Source organism: Martes martes (assembly GCF_963455335.1).
Source record: "Martes martes genome assembly, chromosome: 11".
In the NCBI taxonomy this organism is placed as follows: domain Eukaryota; kingdom Metazoa; phylum Chordata; class Mammalia; order Carnivora; family Mustelidae; genus Martes; species Martes martes.
Genome location: NC_137899.1, coordinates 79,249,988 through 79,265,913, shown reverse-complemented (window position 1 = coordinate 79,265,913; position 15,926 = coordinate 79,249,988). Strand labels below are relative to the sequence as shown.

The 15,926-nt window shown below is 41.6% G+C and overlaps 1 protein-coding gene across 2 annotated transcripts in view; it reads right to left on the bottom strand.

Moving 5' to 3' along the window:
- Positions 1-15,926, bottom strand: part of CPED1 (cadherin like and PC-esterase domain containing 1) — a 268,463-nt gene that overhangs the window by 23,272 nt on the left and 229,265 nt on the right. For both annotated transcript variants that reach the window (XM_080818333.1, XM_080818334.1), the window contains one exon: positions 10,240-10,376. In XM_080818333.1, coding sequence (XP_080674459.1) covers positions 10,240-10,376 — 137 coding nt within the window. The remainder of the gene's footprint in view (positions 1-10,239; positions 10,377-15,926) is intronic.

The window sequence follows — 15,926 nt, the reverse complement described above, 5'->3', positions numbered from 1 at the left end:
TTCCTAGGGTATCTCTGGGCCGTCAGTAAGATCACTGGGGGTCTGTACTGTGGCCTACAGGGAGAGATACAGGGGCTTAGGAAAATCAAAGAAGCTGCCTGTTACCGAAAGGAGAACATTTCGCGATATCTGGTCTTTTTTTGCGGCGTTATACAAAGAGGCAGCCCACAAAAAACGTCAGAGGCCATAAGAGTGACATGTCAGAATTCTAAGGTACAGTTACTTATTAACTAGATAATCTTAGATAAATTATGACTGCTCCAAGGTTTCCTCCTCTTATGTGTAAAATGGGGGGGGGGGAATAACAGCACCACCTTAGAGAACATCAGTGAGATTGTCCCAGCCATCTTGTTCCTGGCACACAGGAAGCTCCCAATGTGAGCTAGCACGAAGGCACAGGAAAGGCCCGTAGGGTGTGCGGAGCCATCCGGGGGGTCTTGCGGTGCACTGCTAAGCACTTGAAATTCAGCACCTTGTTTAGAGGAAACGTCAGAGAAGATGGGAAATGTCTCAGTCACGGCGCTTGCCCTGCAAAGCCAGTGGCAGATCCCCCTGGACTCACGGGGCTGCCGGTGAAACGGAGCTCTGGATGCAGAACCCGGACAGAGCTCAGCACCCTGAGCAAACTGACAGTCAGAATCAGCCCTCGCCTCTCCATCCCTAACTAGGGACCAACAAGAGCTGCGGGGTTTGGGAGAAGGAAGCCTCACCACCAACATGTGCAAAACGAGTGCTAAATTGCAAATGATGAGGTAGCATTTTTCAAGTCTAGTGGACAGGACTCTGGGAAGAATATTTCCTAGAGAATTGTTTTCTCCCAGAGCCTTTCCATTCTATGAAAGAGAGAGATGATAAATTGTAGCTAAAATGAAAATGCAATTGTGATTTTAAGATGGCCTGTTCTGTAGGGAAGCAGTTTTGTAAGAGGCTGACGGGTATTCTTAACTAATAGATTTCTAACTTCAAAACGTCAGTTCTTTTAAGTGCATGTACACAACTGAAAAATGACATCAGGAAACAGAGTGTTTTTTCCCCCCAGTTACATGGCTAACAGTCAATCTTTATATCTTTTAGATCCTTCAATTTGGGGAATTTTCAAAAAGGGAATTTGTACATTATTTGTTTTAAAGGTTCACATTAAAAGACCTAAATTTCCATAAAAATACTCAAAACTGGCCATAAAATTTGTAAATAATTCTTCTTTCCCGTCAACATTATTGCCCCACACTAGCATGTATAGGTGCTGGTTGGCATAGACAATTAATGAAAAAAATGTGATCATTAAATATAAATAACTAGCAAGCAATTATAAAAATAACCAATGTCAGCAAAAGCTAGTTTATACCCCCCTACCAAAACAGCAAAGATTTTGAAAGCCCCTATAATCTTATAAGCTTGGGGAAATGACCCCTCTCACTTACAACTGTGTAGGGACCACAAGGGAGAGGTTTTATCTTCTTTCTTTTCAAATGTTGAATCCCAAGTCCCAGAGTAGTGCCTGGCCTAAGAGTCGGTTCTCATGTGTTAAATGGATGAATGGAAACTTTGCTGTTGTGTGTATAAATTGGCAAATTTTAAGGAATTCCACTTTTAGGAAATATTTAAAGATGTCTTTTACAATATATTTTAAAAGCAAAGTACAATGGCAACAGTACAAATGTCTACCAGATTCCTTCTATTAAGGTACAATCATCCACTTGAATTTTTTAATCTTTTAACGATGATACTGTAATACATTGTGATGGGGAAGATTTCAGTTAACTTTTATAAAAAGCTCATTGCAATCTGAATATAAGTGATGATGGTATGTTTGTGAAAGGAAAGTGCGTGGACGTGTAGAAAGGGTCATGGAAAGTTACCCGTGGTTATTTTGCAGGGGAGGATATGACAGCTTATTCTGTTTTCCAAAATGAACATAGTAAGTCCATTCTGTTTAGAAATGTTTTGAAAATTCACATAAAAATAATCAGCTTAAACAAATTATATTTCTACTTTTGTGAAACAGTGGCTTAAGGGTCGGTTTAATAAACCCATCACAGAAATCATGCGAATCCTATTTTGGATCCCAGTGGCAACTTTATTCCAAAGACTGAATGGCATGTTCCCATGCGACATCTCTTCTGGTCCTCCAATGCAAGAGGGGAGCCTGCCTCCAACAAGGTGGGCTCTGGAGAGGAGCAGAAACCTCTGTGCCTGGATGTGTCCTGGGAGGCAGGACCTCAGCTCATCAGTGGGAGACAAAGATGTGTTTAGAGGAGTTTTGTATCTGTTCTAGCTCCAAGACCCAGCAAGCAGTATGTCACTGAGAAGTTTACAGGGGCTGGCGTATTTCCTACTCTTTTTCACACCACCGTGGACCAGAGGATCTAGAAGCGTATCATGTTCCTAGGCTCTATTAAACCTTGGGGCTTATTTAAAATTCACTGGATTAGAAACACATGAAATGGTTTAATTATCTTTGTTTTCATTTCCTCATATTATATAGCCCCTGTATTAGGTGAGGTAGGCTACATGCTATAACAAGTAGATCCCCCAAAAGTAGAATGGCCTACATACAACGGAAGTTTATTTCTCCCTCAGGAACATAGTCCAGGTGGTTCCGGACAGGTGTATGTGTGGGGTGCAGGCAGGGTCCCCGGATGGTTAGACTGTGCCTACTTCAGTGATGGTTTCGAAGAGCTTTGCAGGCATTGATATTCGGCTGAGGAAAGAAGTAAGGAGCTGCCAGGGTGTCTGTGGGCCCAGCAGGACAGCTGAGCACATCACTGCTGCTCACACATTCCACGGGTTAGAACTCCGTCTATGACAACACCTACTTTCAAGGGAGACTGAGAACTGTCGTCAACCTACATTGGCCAGGAAGAGGAGGAAATGGGTCTGATGAACGCTTAGCTAGCCTTTACACATTCTCCTACATGCTGTCTTTCTGGGGAAAAACTAAAACCTACATTCAGAGTCTTCCACATGTGAATTAGTGAAAGTATGAAGCATATGAAAGGCTACATTTATAATCCCCATGGTGCAGAAAAGGATTTCTTTGAAAAATCAGTCCCTGAGACAAAAAATAGCAAGAAGTATTGTTAGTATTAATATTAGTATTAGCATTAGTGAAAATGCAACCAAGATTGGGAATTTTGGGCTGAAACATAAAAGTATAATGATTTTCTCTTAAAAAAAAAAGGGGGGGGGGTTCCTGGGTGGCTTAGTGGTTAAAGCCTCTGCCTTTGGCTCAGGTCATGATCTCAGGGTCCTGGGATCGAGCCCCGCATCAGGCTCTCGGCTCAGCAGGGAGCCTGCTCCCCCACCCCCCACCTCTCTCTCTGCCTGCCTCTCTGCCTACTTGTGATCTCTGTCTTTCAAATAAATAAGTAAAATCTTAAAAAAAATTATAATGATTTTCATTCCATTCATCATCAATGAAGAGAACTAACAATGGTGCTACTTAAACATGCAAATATTGTACTCTATTACCTCTTTCCTATGGAGTCATCAAAAGTACCAAGGGCATAGCTAGCAAAGCAAGTGATAAAGAAATGAAAAGAGAAGCACTGGCAGCTATCTGGGTTGCGTCAATATAGAGGCAGTAAAATGCCGGAGCTCGTTAGCTTCTCAGATTCTCCTCATCTGTTGACGCTGAAAAAGAATTGGGTGTCTGTAGAATCCATAGGCCAGAAAAAAACGCTTGATTTTAAATAATTTTCCTCCTTCCTTTCTTTCCTCTTACAGAGATTCTACCTTCAGTATTCACAGAAATAGGGATATTTCTTCAGAATGAACAAAATGCATGTAGATGCCAAGACAGGACTCAGCTCAACTCACAGGAACCCACTGAAACCTTCCGGGGGAGGAAGTCACATAGGCATGTCATAGAAGCCACTTGTCCATTAATCTTGTCCATTAATGCTCTCTCATAGGTAAATAAGGAAATGACAGTGAGGTGAAGGGGCGTTTTACTCATTACCTCCAATTCAGGGCCAACCATAGCCCATCCATCTAGAAAGCTCCACAGTGATTCTGACGAGCCCTGTGATTAAGCTTCACTGCTCTCATAAGATATTCATTTCTAAATGAAGTAAGGGGCCATTCAGTTCTAATAGGAGGCTAAGGCTGATCAGAGAGCTAATGATATTTAGGGTATGATGAAAATCTAGCTCAGCAAAGCAACTGTCTGTGAAATATAATACGGTTACAATGAATGTTTTCCAATGGTGCATATTGATTAAATTGGCTATAGATAACCAGCCAAGTTGCTCTTTGGGGTCTAGAACAAATGTAAATTGCCATTTAGGCAAATCACCCTCAAATACATGAAATTTGGCAAAAAGGGGAAACAAATGACTAAACTCTATCACCCAGACATAGGTCTTCTCGCTGTGTGGAAGAAAATTGTTTATCCTTATTCCCATTCCATCTGGACTAAGAGCATTATGGATAAGCCATCCTTTCCTGGTGAGAGTGAGGTGATTTCCCTCCCCTTTATTCTTCCCTTTATATTGAAACTGACAAGAAACAATGAATTGTGTAACTATAATAGAACTCACATATTAGTCAGAACATATTATTATAAATTAGCCACACTTCAAAAATTTAAACACCTCAAGTCCAAGACACTACTTAACTTGCTAACATTACTTAAAGATGTAAGTTACATTTCCTGTTTTAACAGCTGAGTTTAAGTACTTTCAGTAAATACTGCCTTATTATATTTTCCTTTCTTAATTGCTCTCTTCTCTCAGATACTGTTTTAAATTCTGAGCTGTGTTTTCAACTGACAAACAAAATAAGGGCTTGCTTAATTCTGTTTGGTCAGGCTCCTAAATTTTTTCTGTTGTAAATTTGATTATCATATTTCTAAACTATAGCCTCTAAATTTTGCACTGTGATTACAAAGTTATGCTCTGATAAATTTTTGTGGATGTTCCATTCAGAACTTATTAAATAAGAGGTGGGTATCTATTTGGAGAAATGTGTGAGAGTGTAATTGAAAACATAGCTTGTATTTTTCTATTGATTTAGCTTTGACCAGCACAGTTACACAACACAAAACCTCTACATAGCTGTGAAATCACTCATACTTGGATAAGTTGAGGGTTTGAAAGGAGTCCCATGTTTACCTGCCCTCCATACACAAACAAGTGTGACACTGAAATGGGCTACAAATGCTTTGAGGAGAAATCTTTTTTTTTTCTTTCTCTCTTTTTTCTTTCAAATTAACATATAATGTATTATTTGTTTCGGGGGTACAGGTCTATGACTCATCAGTCTTACAGAATTCACAGCACTCACCGTAGCACATACCCTCCCCACTGTCCATTCCCCAGCCACCCCAGCCCTCTCACCCCCCTCCACTCCACCAGCCCTCAGTTTGTTTCCTGAGATTAAAAGTCTCTTATGGTTTGACTGCTTTGAGGAGAAATATTGTCCCCATGTTTCCTCCAGAGACCAACCTCCTGTTCGCATCATTGTAGCAAAGGCAAACCAGTGAGTCTAGAAAGAACAGTGCTGCTCACAGGCCTCCAAGCACAGTGTGGTTGTTGGTCAAAGTTACTGGAAACTTGAAACACTTTTTAAGTCTCAACGGATTTGTGCCTTGTTCCGTCCCCACAGGTGGGCATGCACTTCCAAGTATAGCCTTGCATTCATCGTCTGTTCCCTCCAATCCAAGGGAAATCCAAGAAGGTACTAGCCCTGGAGGGATTGGACTTTCACTGCATATTCTTTGCCGGCTAGGGGAGGGGGAGCATGAAGATTCTTATTTTTTTCTAGATCATTTTTTCTAGTCCAAGCCATTTCAAAGTAACGAGTTTGGTAGATTGCCTGTAACTACCACCACAGTCCTGTGTAGGCACTTTTAACAACCTTCCAGAACCTTGAAGCCCAGAGCTGCTCTCTATGTCTGCAACACACTAAGTTCTAACAGTCACTTCTCTCATGGATCTCCTTCTACTAGAAATTTAGCTTTTTGGAGGATCGCGTTTGTACGCCCCTAGAGCAGATTCTTAACTCAACAAAAGCTAGATGAGTGAATGAGCAGTGGAACATCAAGAAAGTTACAACAAGTCTTGTTATTACAAGTTTTCTGATGTGGGGCAGCAGAGTTCATCTGATGGCGTCGGTGCCTAGACAATCACCTTGTCTGATGGGATCAGAGCTGTAGTACAGACTTGCGAACTGCCAGCGGGTCGAGCTCCCACCGCTCCAGAGCCCCGCTGTTCTTATGCAGATGGGAAGGACATTTCTGTACCAAGTCGCTCAAGTAACATGTTTCTTTTGAATGTCTGACATAGTACAAAGTGAGTCTCCCCCCGCCCCCAGAAATGTCAGTACATATGGTGTTTAAAAAACAGAATATTTATGTTACTTGTTTTTCTATTTTTGTAATTGGTATGCTTTAAAAATACATTTGTCTTTGGAATAGAATCATGATTATGAAAAGTTCTGGGTAGGATGAGAATTGTCTTTGCTTAGGAATGAAAGAGTTTTAAGATACTTTGTACATTTTTCTTATGGAGAGTGAGAAATAAATGTATTGGGAAAACTTTATGTTAACCTAATTCTATTCATAAATGGAGTTTTCTTAACATAAATGCTATATGACAGTCACAATGGTGAACATTTACACAATTATGTCTGGGCTGTGTGGTGTGTGTGTGAACCTGTCTGTATGTTATCAGGTCCCATGGTTGTAAATATAAAATTTCTTGCCCCGACTCTCTCTCCTTTGGATTTCCACTGCCTCTGTCCTGGTTCTGACTTACACAACCTTTTAAAATACAGATTTTTTAGATTAAAAAATGCTCACCGATGAAAATGAAAACCATACAGATATTTTAAAAGATCTCTTCACCCTTCGCCAACTACACTTTGCTCCCTGAGCTGGCTTTGTGGGCATCTGACCCAGGGGGCTGCCCAGAGTCCGTGCAGTGGGAGGGTCCTGGGCTTGCTTTCTTGCTTTGCTGTTGCCGTCTTGGAACTCTTAATCATTTTGAACATAGGGTCCTGCATTTTTGTTTTGCTTGGGCCTCGCAAAATATGTAGCTGTATCACCACACCATCCCTCTCCAGCTCCCCTTCACTTATGTAATCGTTCCTGATGGTGTTACTTCCAGAATTTTCTGTGTATGCAGGCATGTTTACATGTGTGTACTAGTTTTTACATCAATGGCGTTATTCTATACATATACTATAGAATATATATTCTATCTTTGAGCCCATACTTTAGAAATCTGTACTTAGAATCTATACTTGCTTTGGCTCCTCAATGTTGTGTGATGGAATTCTTCCATTAAAGAGTCTCTGCCACCCCTGCACCGGTATCCCCCTCCCTGTCGGCAGTCTCTATACTGCTGTGGAAGGATTTTTCTAATTCTGGCCATGTCTCTCCTCTGCTAAAAATGTACAATGCTTCCCTGCGGTATATAGAATACATTCGCATCCTGGTAAACACATCAGACTCTCTGGAACGATGGCCAGTGTACCAGTCAACTGGAGTTCTGAGCAGGAGGGTCTGAATGGTGCCTCTGGGCTAAGATACTCACTAAGGTACGCCCTCACTACTAAGCAGTCAGCCAGCTGGTCTCCACCAGGATCATCTAATCTGAACGCATGGTTTATTTTCAGACTTTGCAACATCCTCTGTAACAGGTAGAAAAAAAGCGATCTTCCTTTCTTCTTACCATTACTTTGTACAGTTGCTAATAACCAGCCTTGAAATTAACAAAGACTGTTATCATGTGTGCTGCCACCCATCTCCCCCCAATTTCTATATCGAAACCCTACCCTGGTATTAGGAGGTGGGACAGCTGGAAGGTAATCAGGTTTAGATGAGGTATTGAGGGTGGGGGTCTCCATGATGGGATTAGTGTATTTAGAAGAAGAGGCGGGACCAGAACTCTACCTCTGTCTTGTGACAACTGCAGAAAGGCAGTGAATAGAGGCTGGGAAGGAGCTCTCATCAGAACCAAGCCCGGCTGGCCTCCAGATCTCAAGATTTCTCAGCCTACAGAGCTATGAGAAATGAACATCTGTTGCCTAAGCCACCCGGTCTACAGTATTTTAAGACAGATGAGGGAGAAGGCTTTTCGCTTTCTGCAAACTGTTTAATCTACGTTACAGGATTAGATCATATAGGCTTCTTTTACTTTATGGATGAAGAACGTGAGCTGGGGAAACAATATGTGTCATGTCAAAAGCCATGGAATTTAGTTATGAACTTAAATTAGCATCTACTGCCTTTCAGGTTAATAGACTGTGACATCTTGGAATTTTCCTGAACGCTCTAAATTCTGAGGTCAGAACAGTATTCTGGAAGACTTTAGAGATGTCTAACTATTGCAGCAACAACTATTTTCATTGCTTCCAGTCCTGCATTTCTTAGATGTGGATGTTGGATTGTCCAAGTTGGTGGTTAAAAATGCCGGAGTAGTAGTCATACATCTGTGTGGGATCATGGGAGAATTATTCAATCTCTCTGAGGTTTAGTTTTCTCAAGTAGAAAACATAGAATAGCTATCTCACAGATTTATGATTAGAAATGAAGATTTTAACCTATCTGTTTACTCAACAAATATTTGTTAAGCGACCATTACATATCAAAAAATTGGGCTAAGCAGTGAGATTATGTTAGTGATTCAAACATGTCCCTTGTCCTCATGAAGCTTACTGTCTGGTCAGACTTAAGGTATGAAAAATGTAGCTGCACACTTATTTCCTTGCACAGAATCAATTCTCAGTTAATAAGACTGATGGTTCATACATTTCCAGATGTTTGTGTTCTTCTCTTTCCTTTTTAAAAGTAACTAAGGAGGGGGGTGCCTGGGTGGCTCAGTGGGTTAGAGCCGCTGCCTTCGGCTCAGGTCATGATCCCAGCGTCCTGAGATGGAGCCCCGCATCGGGCTCTCCGCTCAGCGGGGAGCCTGCTTCCTCCCTTCTCTCTCTGCCTGCCTCTCTGCCTACTTGTGATCTGTCAAATAAATAAATAAAATCTTAAAAAAAAAAAAGTAACTAAGGGGGATTGGGACGCCTGGGTGGCTCAGTGGGTTAAAGCCTCTGCCTTCGGCTCAGGTCATGATCTCAGGGTCCTGGGATCAAGCCCTGCATCGGGCTCTCTGCTCAGCAGGGAGCCTGCTTCCTCCCTCTCTCTCTGCCTGCCTCTCTGCCTGCTTGTGATTTCTGTCTGTCAAATAAATAAATAAAATCTTAAAAAAAAAAAAGTAACTAAGGGCTGCTTCATCTTCAGGGCTACTCCCTGTCATGAAAATTGGGGCATTTATTTTGGAATCGCCATGAAGGAGAATGTCCATCCTCCTGCACGGCCTTTCCGCCCTCCCCCACCCCCGCCATTATTTTTAAATTATTTGCTAGTAGAGGGTCTGAACCTAGGCTGATCTGAAAAACTGGCATACGTTCATCCCAGCATTCTTTCCCTTACACGTGAATAGAACTTAAAAAAAAAAAAAAAAATTAGGGTTTTGAACTCAGTCTTGCCCCACGTGAGTGCTTACAAACACTTTATAAGGAAATGTCTGTCTAATAAAAAGCACTTTGAGAATCTGGATAAGAATTACTTACTTCATGTTAACCAGGCATCTCAGTCTACGTGCCCAGTTCACACGTCCAAGAGCTCGGCCGGGATCTACCTACTCAGAGCGCGCCTAGCAAGGAGACACTGCATGTCCGACAGATCAGCTTAGAGGCCTCACTAAAGGGAAAGCAGCCTAGTGAGGGCCACGTGAGACCTGCCCGGGAACGTGAAAGAAGATCAGGAAGGTTAGCGTGTCACGCACTCGGGAAGCTCTAGCCGAAGGGAGCCCGGCATGCAGGGACATTTCATTGCTCGAGCAAGCGAGCTCCAGATGTCTTGCTGCAACCATGGGGCCTGCTGGGGCGGCCGCTGACGAGGCCAGCTGCCCCGGACTGTTGTCTGTCTGCTGACGTGGCAAGCTCTTACCAACGTGTGCTGAGAAAACCAGCATGGAATTGGGGCAGCATAGGACAGGACTTTAATATCCTCCATCTGTCAAGTAGACTTACTTGGAAGTAATGGAGCATTCTGAGCAAGGATCGTTCAGGCCCTTCTAGGATAACATTCACCCGTGACTCTAAAAGCCAACTGCATGCAGTTAGTTATCGTCTGCCGAGTAAGAGAGCAGGAACGGATCTAGTCAATACAATGGCATGGTGCGTGGTGCTATAGGGGGCATGAATGAAAGGCTTCCCCCCACTGGATCCAGAACCTACCTTCCTTCCTCCCAGGCACTGCTGGAGTTGGGGCTTAGTGAGAACACCATATTGGCAGTCGTGGGGTTGCCAAGTTATTTCTCTCCAGTCGCAGGTCCTGTTGTCTGAACAGCTAAGGCAAGGCACGATCCATTGGCCTGGAACAGAAAGCAAAGCCTTTGTTCAGATTTTCCCAGTGAAACAAGTTTGTCAGTCACTGCGGTGAGAACACCACACTTCACTGTGTAAGTCCACGGAGTGAGGCATGGCCCCCAGCCAACCAGATAGAATTGCCACATCTAGAGAGGTTCTGAAGTAACACAGCCTGTGCCGAAATCAAGTAGGAGTCCTGCTCTGTGAAACTACCTTCTTGACGAAAAACCAAGCAATTGGATGCTCCTCAATTATCACTCATTTTTAAATAATGCATTAGGCACTTAATAGGACCAAAGTAGATGGGAAGCCACTAATATGAAGGCAGTTGGCCACACATCCTCACTGACCTAACACATGCTTAGGTTAGCAATCCAAAAATAGATATAGTCCCTGCTGTCAAGAGAGTCAAGGTATAAGAGAATTACTTTAATATTCTGGTAACTCGTTATTTTGAAGACTAGGTATTGTTCCTTAACTTGATCAGTGACCGTTTTGGTGTGAATCTCTTCAGTTCGTTTTAGCTCTATTGCCTTCATTTCTTCAGCAACAAGACGAAGCCTGTACTGTTCTCACACGGCTGGTGGGAGGATTTCGTGGACTAATGCACGTTATATATCTAGCACAATTACGATGTCGTATTTACCTTTGTTACTAACAGACTTCAGGCACAAAGTAAGTCACAAGCTTTAGTAAATGTTTATGAGATAAATGAATTGTTCTCAATGCATTTGAGATCTTTTCTATTTTATTGATAAAGTGATATGTATGCAAATACTTCCGATTTTAGTGTGAGTTGACATATTAATAATTTATTAGAAAAAATTCAAGATATGACTTTTTTTTTTGAATTTTGTTTTTTCCTTCTTCATCCTTTCAGAAATGGAGTTTGAACCCGTCCACTGAATACGGAGTGGTTACTTACATCCTTTGTGGACAATACCCTGATGTCTCCAGCAATCACAGGCCCTACCCTCAATGTCTTGCTTATGTTACCACTAGCTGTTTCTCTTCAAAATACCGAGGAGGTAAATATTCCTAGCTGCATTTTGAGTTAGAAAGAAAAAAAAAAAATGAACAACTTTACCCGTTCTGGCTTTGCTTTGTGGTTCTGCTAACAAAAGTATTTGGTGTGACACTAATTTTAGTGAGAAGAATTCCTACTTTCAAGTGATGAATATGGTGCGTTAACATTTCATGACCTCAGGGACGTCAGAACTGTGTGTTTGTGGAATAGTTAGAAATAATACAATATGAAAGAAGATCGAGTTTATGGCTCACAAAAAAGGAAAAAAAATGTGGGTCTATTAAGAGAGAACTGGGGAGATAAAATAGTACTCTCTGGGAGGATTTTAATGTATTATGTTATTGAAATATCTACCCTACTAGATGTTAGGTGTTATTGGTGTTAAAACCTAATTAAAAAAAATTACATTTCATAGCACATGTCAGATGCTAGGGATATTCTGAGCACTTTAAAATATTAACGTATGTAAACGTCTTAACTTACAATGCTAAACCTCAAAAAATTTATAATCAGGTTAGAGGGTTACAATTTATACAGTAAAATAGTTACAACACAATAAAGGTAAGGCATAATTGAGTAAAGATATCTGTGTGGTGCCAATAGGGTGTGGGCTCTGGAGACACACACGCCTGAGCTCGGCCTCCAGCGAGCTCCACGGGCCTCAGTGCGGCCCATTAGAGTTACCTACAAAGCTTTTTAAAATCCCCATGCTCAAATTGTATCCTGGACTGATTAAATCAGAACCACTGGTATGGAACTGAGGCACCAGGGTTTTTTTAATGCTTTTCAGGTGATCCTAATTTGCAGCCATGGTTGAGAACCACTATTTAACTTGGAAAAATTACTTAATATTCTCTCTAGGAGAAAAAAAATATATAGCACCTAACATAGTGCCTGATACCTAGCAACCAGGGGATAGATTTTTCTCCCCCACCTTAAGTAAGCTGTGGCAGTTCAGAATAAGGAAAGCATCGCGAGGGTCAGAGTTGTCTGGAAGGTCGGGTCTTCTGGATAGACCAGATTTGGAGAGATGGAATGGGTGGTACTTTGGGTACAGTGACAAGGTAGCCCGAACAGCAGTAGGACTGAAGAAGTAAGAAGCCTCCGCAAAAGATTCCATGTAGGAGAGAAAAAGAAGTCTGCTAGGTAAAAGTTTCTGAAGCTTCCAGATGTAGAGAAGAGCAGTGCTACTAAAAGACATGACATAGAGGGGCACCTGGGTGGCTCAGTGGGTTGAGCCTCTGCCTTCAGCTCAGGTCATGATCCCAGGGTCCTGGGATTGAGCCCCGCATTGGGCTCTCTGCTCAGCAGGGAGCCTGCTTTCCCCACTCTCTCTGCCTGCCTCTCTGCCTACTTGTGATCTTTCTCTCTGTCAGATAATTAAAAAAAAAAAAAAAAGACATGGCATAGAAAAAAATTTTTTTCTCCTTCTTGAAAAACTTCAGTCTCTAGACTGAATGCAGTTAATAACCCCTGTCCATTATATACGTACATTATATTTTACATATACATTATATATGTATATATCCTAAATGACATAGAAAATTTAGGAGAGGTATTGAGTATTGAACGACAAAATGAAGACTGTCCTCAAAAATGCTTATTTCTCCATCCAATTCTCTTTGTAATTTTTCTATGGTTTTCATTCATCTTGCTTCTAATTCTAACTTTGCCCTGGATTATAGGATTTGTAATCAATAACCACCTCCTGCATATATATCTTTAGATCTTCATAAAGATTTGTGGTCAGTGGGCATCCTCTCGAATGGAGTTGGGATGGGGCTTTGGGTCTCCTGTCCATCCTCCTCTTTTACAGATGAGGTAAACTGAGGACCCAAGAATTGAAGGACAGAAGTGGGATCATGCTGTTAACGACTCACTGGACCGGAACTAAGGTCTTGGAGTCTCCAGTTTGCTGATCCTTCCGTCATGTTAGGTCTGGTGAGCACAACATCATCAGCCAGAAATGAAATATGGCACAACGATCTCTTTGGTAGCACTTACAGGAAAACACACAAATAGATTCTTTTAATGAATTTATCTTTATATTGAAATGCACAATTTATTTAGTGGGTTCATAGGTCGACAGAGACTACGTTCAAAAAAAAGATTGTTCATTTTCTTTCTAACAGGATGGTGGCATATTAGGGACCTAAATGTGTTTCCGCTAATGAGACCATATTTAGTACTATTTTCAAGGGCTCAGTTTTCATCAGATCCTTGAGTATTTCAGAGCGCGTGCTTCCTCTCCCCAAACACACTCTCCCCCTCTAACCTTGCTGACAGCTAATTTTGTACAAACCGGGGCCTTCTTTGTCCGTTTGCTTCTAAAGCTGAAGAAGCAAGAGGCCAATTGCAGGCACAAAAATCCAAATATGGGGACAATTAATTTGTGGGCATAAAATCTCAAGCACATCAAAAGGACTCCTGATTGGGTCTCTGAAAACTTGGCCCCAATGGTTCATACTACTATATATTTATATAGTCATAACTCTTTGCATTTTTGCATTGGTTAAAAATGCCCCCCTTTTTTATTGTGATTTAGTAATGCTGCTTGAAAGAGACATCTGTATAACATCAGCAGGACTGGAGTTTCTTGATATTTTAAATGATACCAGCTCTTAACTAAAATTGTCAAAAAGAGGGACATAAATTCTATGTTACATATTTAAACATTGAATGAATCAAAGCTGTGATTTCTGAAATAGAGCATGACATGTGTTTTAGGGAATGACATTCTGAGGAATAAAAATGGCTTTTGGGAGAAGTTATTTGGTTTATAATTGTAGCTTTATATTTAATGCACGCTACGGTTTAGCCATTTACGTGAATCAGATTGGCTGACATAATGGAGAGAAATTCACCTTTGTGACTTGGGGCCATGGTGAGACGTAAAATCATATAGATGGCACTGATTCCTGACTCTATGTTATAAAATAAAGCAGTTTTCACTTAAGGGAAAAAATACATCATATGTTCAACTTTAGAAGTATTAAAGTACAAGCTGTCATATTTCCTTGCTACAAAGAAAAGATGGTACTATCTTTTGTTTACATATCATAAAATGCATTTGGAGCTATTTTTCTTTCTTTATTTTTTTTAAAATTTTTTTTAAAGATTTTATTTATTTATTTGACAGACAGAGATCACAAGTAGGCAGAGAGGCAGGCAGAGAGAGAGGCGGAAACAGGCTCCCCGCTGAGCGGAGAGCCCGACGCGGGGCTCGATCCCAGGACCCTGAGACTATGACCTGAGCTGAAGGCAGAGGCTTTAACCCACTGAGCCACCCAGGCGCCCCTGGAGCTATTTTTCTTTAATGTTATTCTCATTCAAAAATCATTGTATAAATTTCTTCATCAGATTAGAAGAGTTGTTTTTTCTTCCTTAAGCAAGAGATTTTATTCTTGGTTGTGTCTTATAGTTAAATTATTTTCTAAAGGCTAAAAATCAACTTAAAGATTAAAAAAACAAACAAACAAACCCGGCACTCAAAATTGTATTAGCTAGTGTTATTGAAAAGACATGTAGACCATCATTTCATTGGCAAGGTGAAAAAATGGATCCGGTTTGCTAAGTAACTATAATGTGCTGTGAAAATAAGATTTTGGAACTAATCTATGGCCATCAAGCTAAAGCCAGAGGGCCTGAGTCAATTTCCTTCCACTGCTGTCCACCATGACAACTGCTTTCAGCAGGACAGAGTCCTACCGTCCAGGAAGGAAATCTCTGCCTGCAAAAAATCCATTCTTGCAAACTGCTGTCCCTGTTCCCACTCATTCGTTTTGAATCTTTGGGTCTTTAGGACTGTATGGATGGGGCAGTGAGCCCTGACTGATGGTGCCCTGACTGCTCACAGTGTTCCACGGAAAGGAGGAGGACTTGGATCTTGGTTTTAGTTCAGCAACCATTTTTAAATCATACCTTAGACATTGAAAGATGAAAAAGGGACCTTGACTGCTTTGGAGAAACATGCAATCCAGGGCAGCCATCAGTAATGCACCTTTGATTATATTAATACGCACACACTGTAATGTGTGTACCTATACTCCTGTATCTATGTGTTAAGTTCATTATAAAACAAAAATAAGGATGATCAGATATAAATAAATGCACGTATATTTTCATCTTTACTGGCTCATCCCGTGGACTGTCCCATGCCACTCCCTCCCCTTGCTCCCGTGGATCATTCCACTCTGAAGACTGCTGGTTAGTGAAAGAGAAACATAATGAAGTAAGTGCTAAGGGGGACATGTGCCCAAAGTGTTCTGGGAGCACAGCAGAGAAGCCATCTGGGGGTGGGGTGGTAAGGAGAGGCTTCCTAGAGAGGAAAATACAGCATCAGGAGAACTGGGCTGGGATGGGAAGAAGACTTTGAGCCTCAGGGGACAGCAGGGACCAGAGTGTGGAATCATGCAGGTGCACTGTGGGCGTGAAGTGAAACCAAGAGGCTGGGAGGACCTGGGAGACAGGGAGGGCCAGATTTAGAGGCCCAGTACTGTCAGACTAAGGACATGGACTTGCCTGGAAA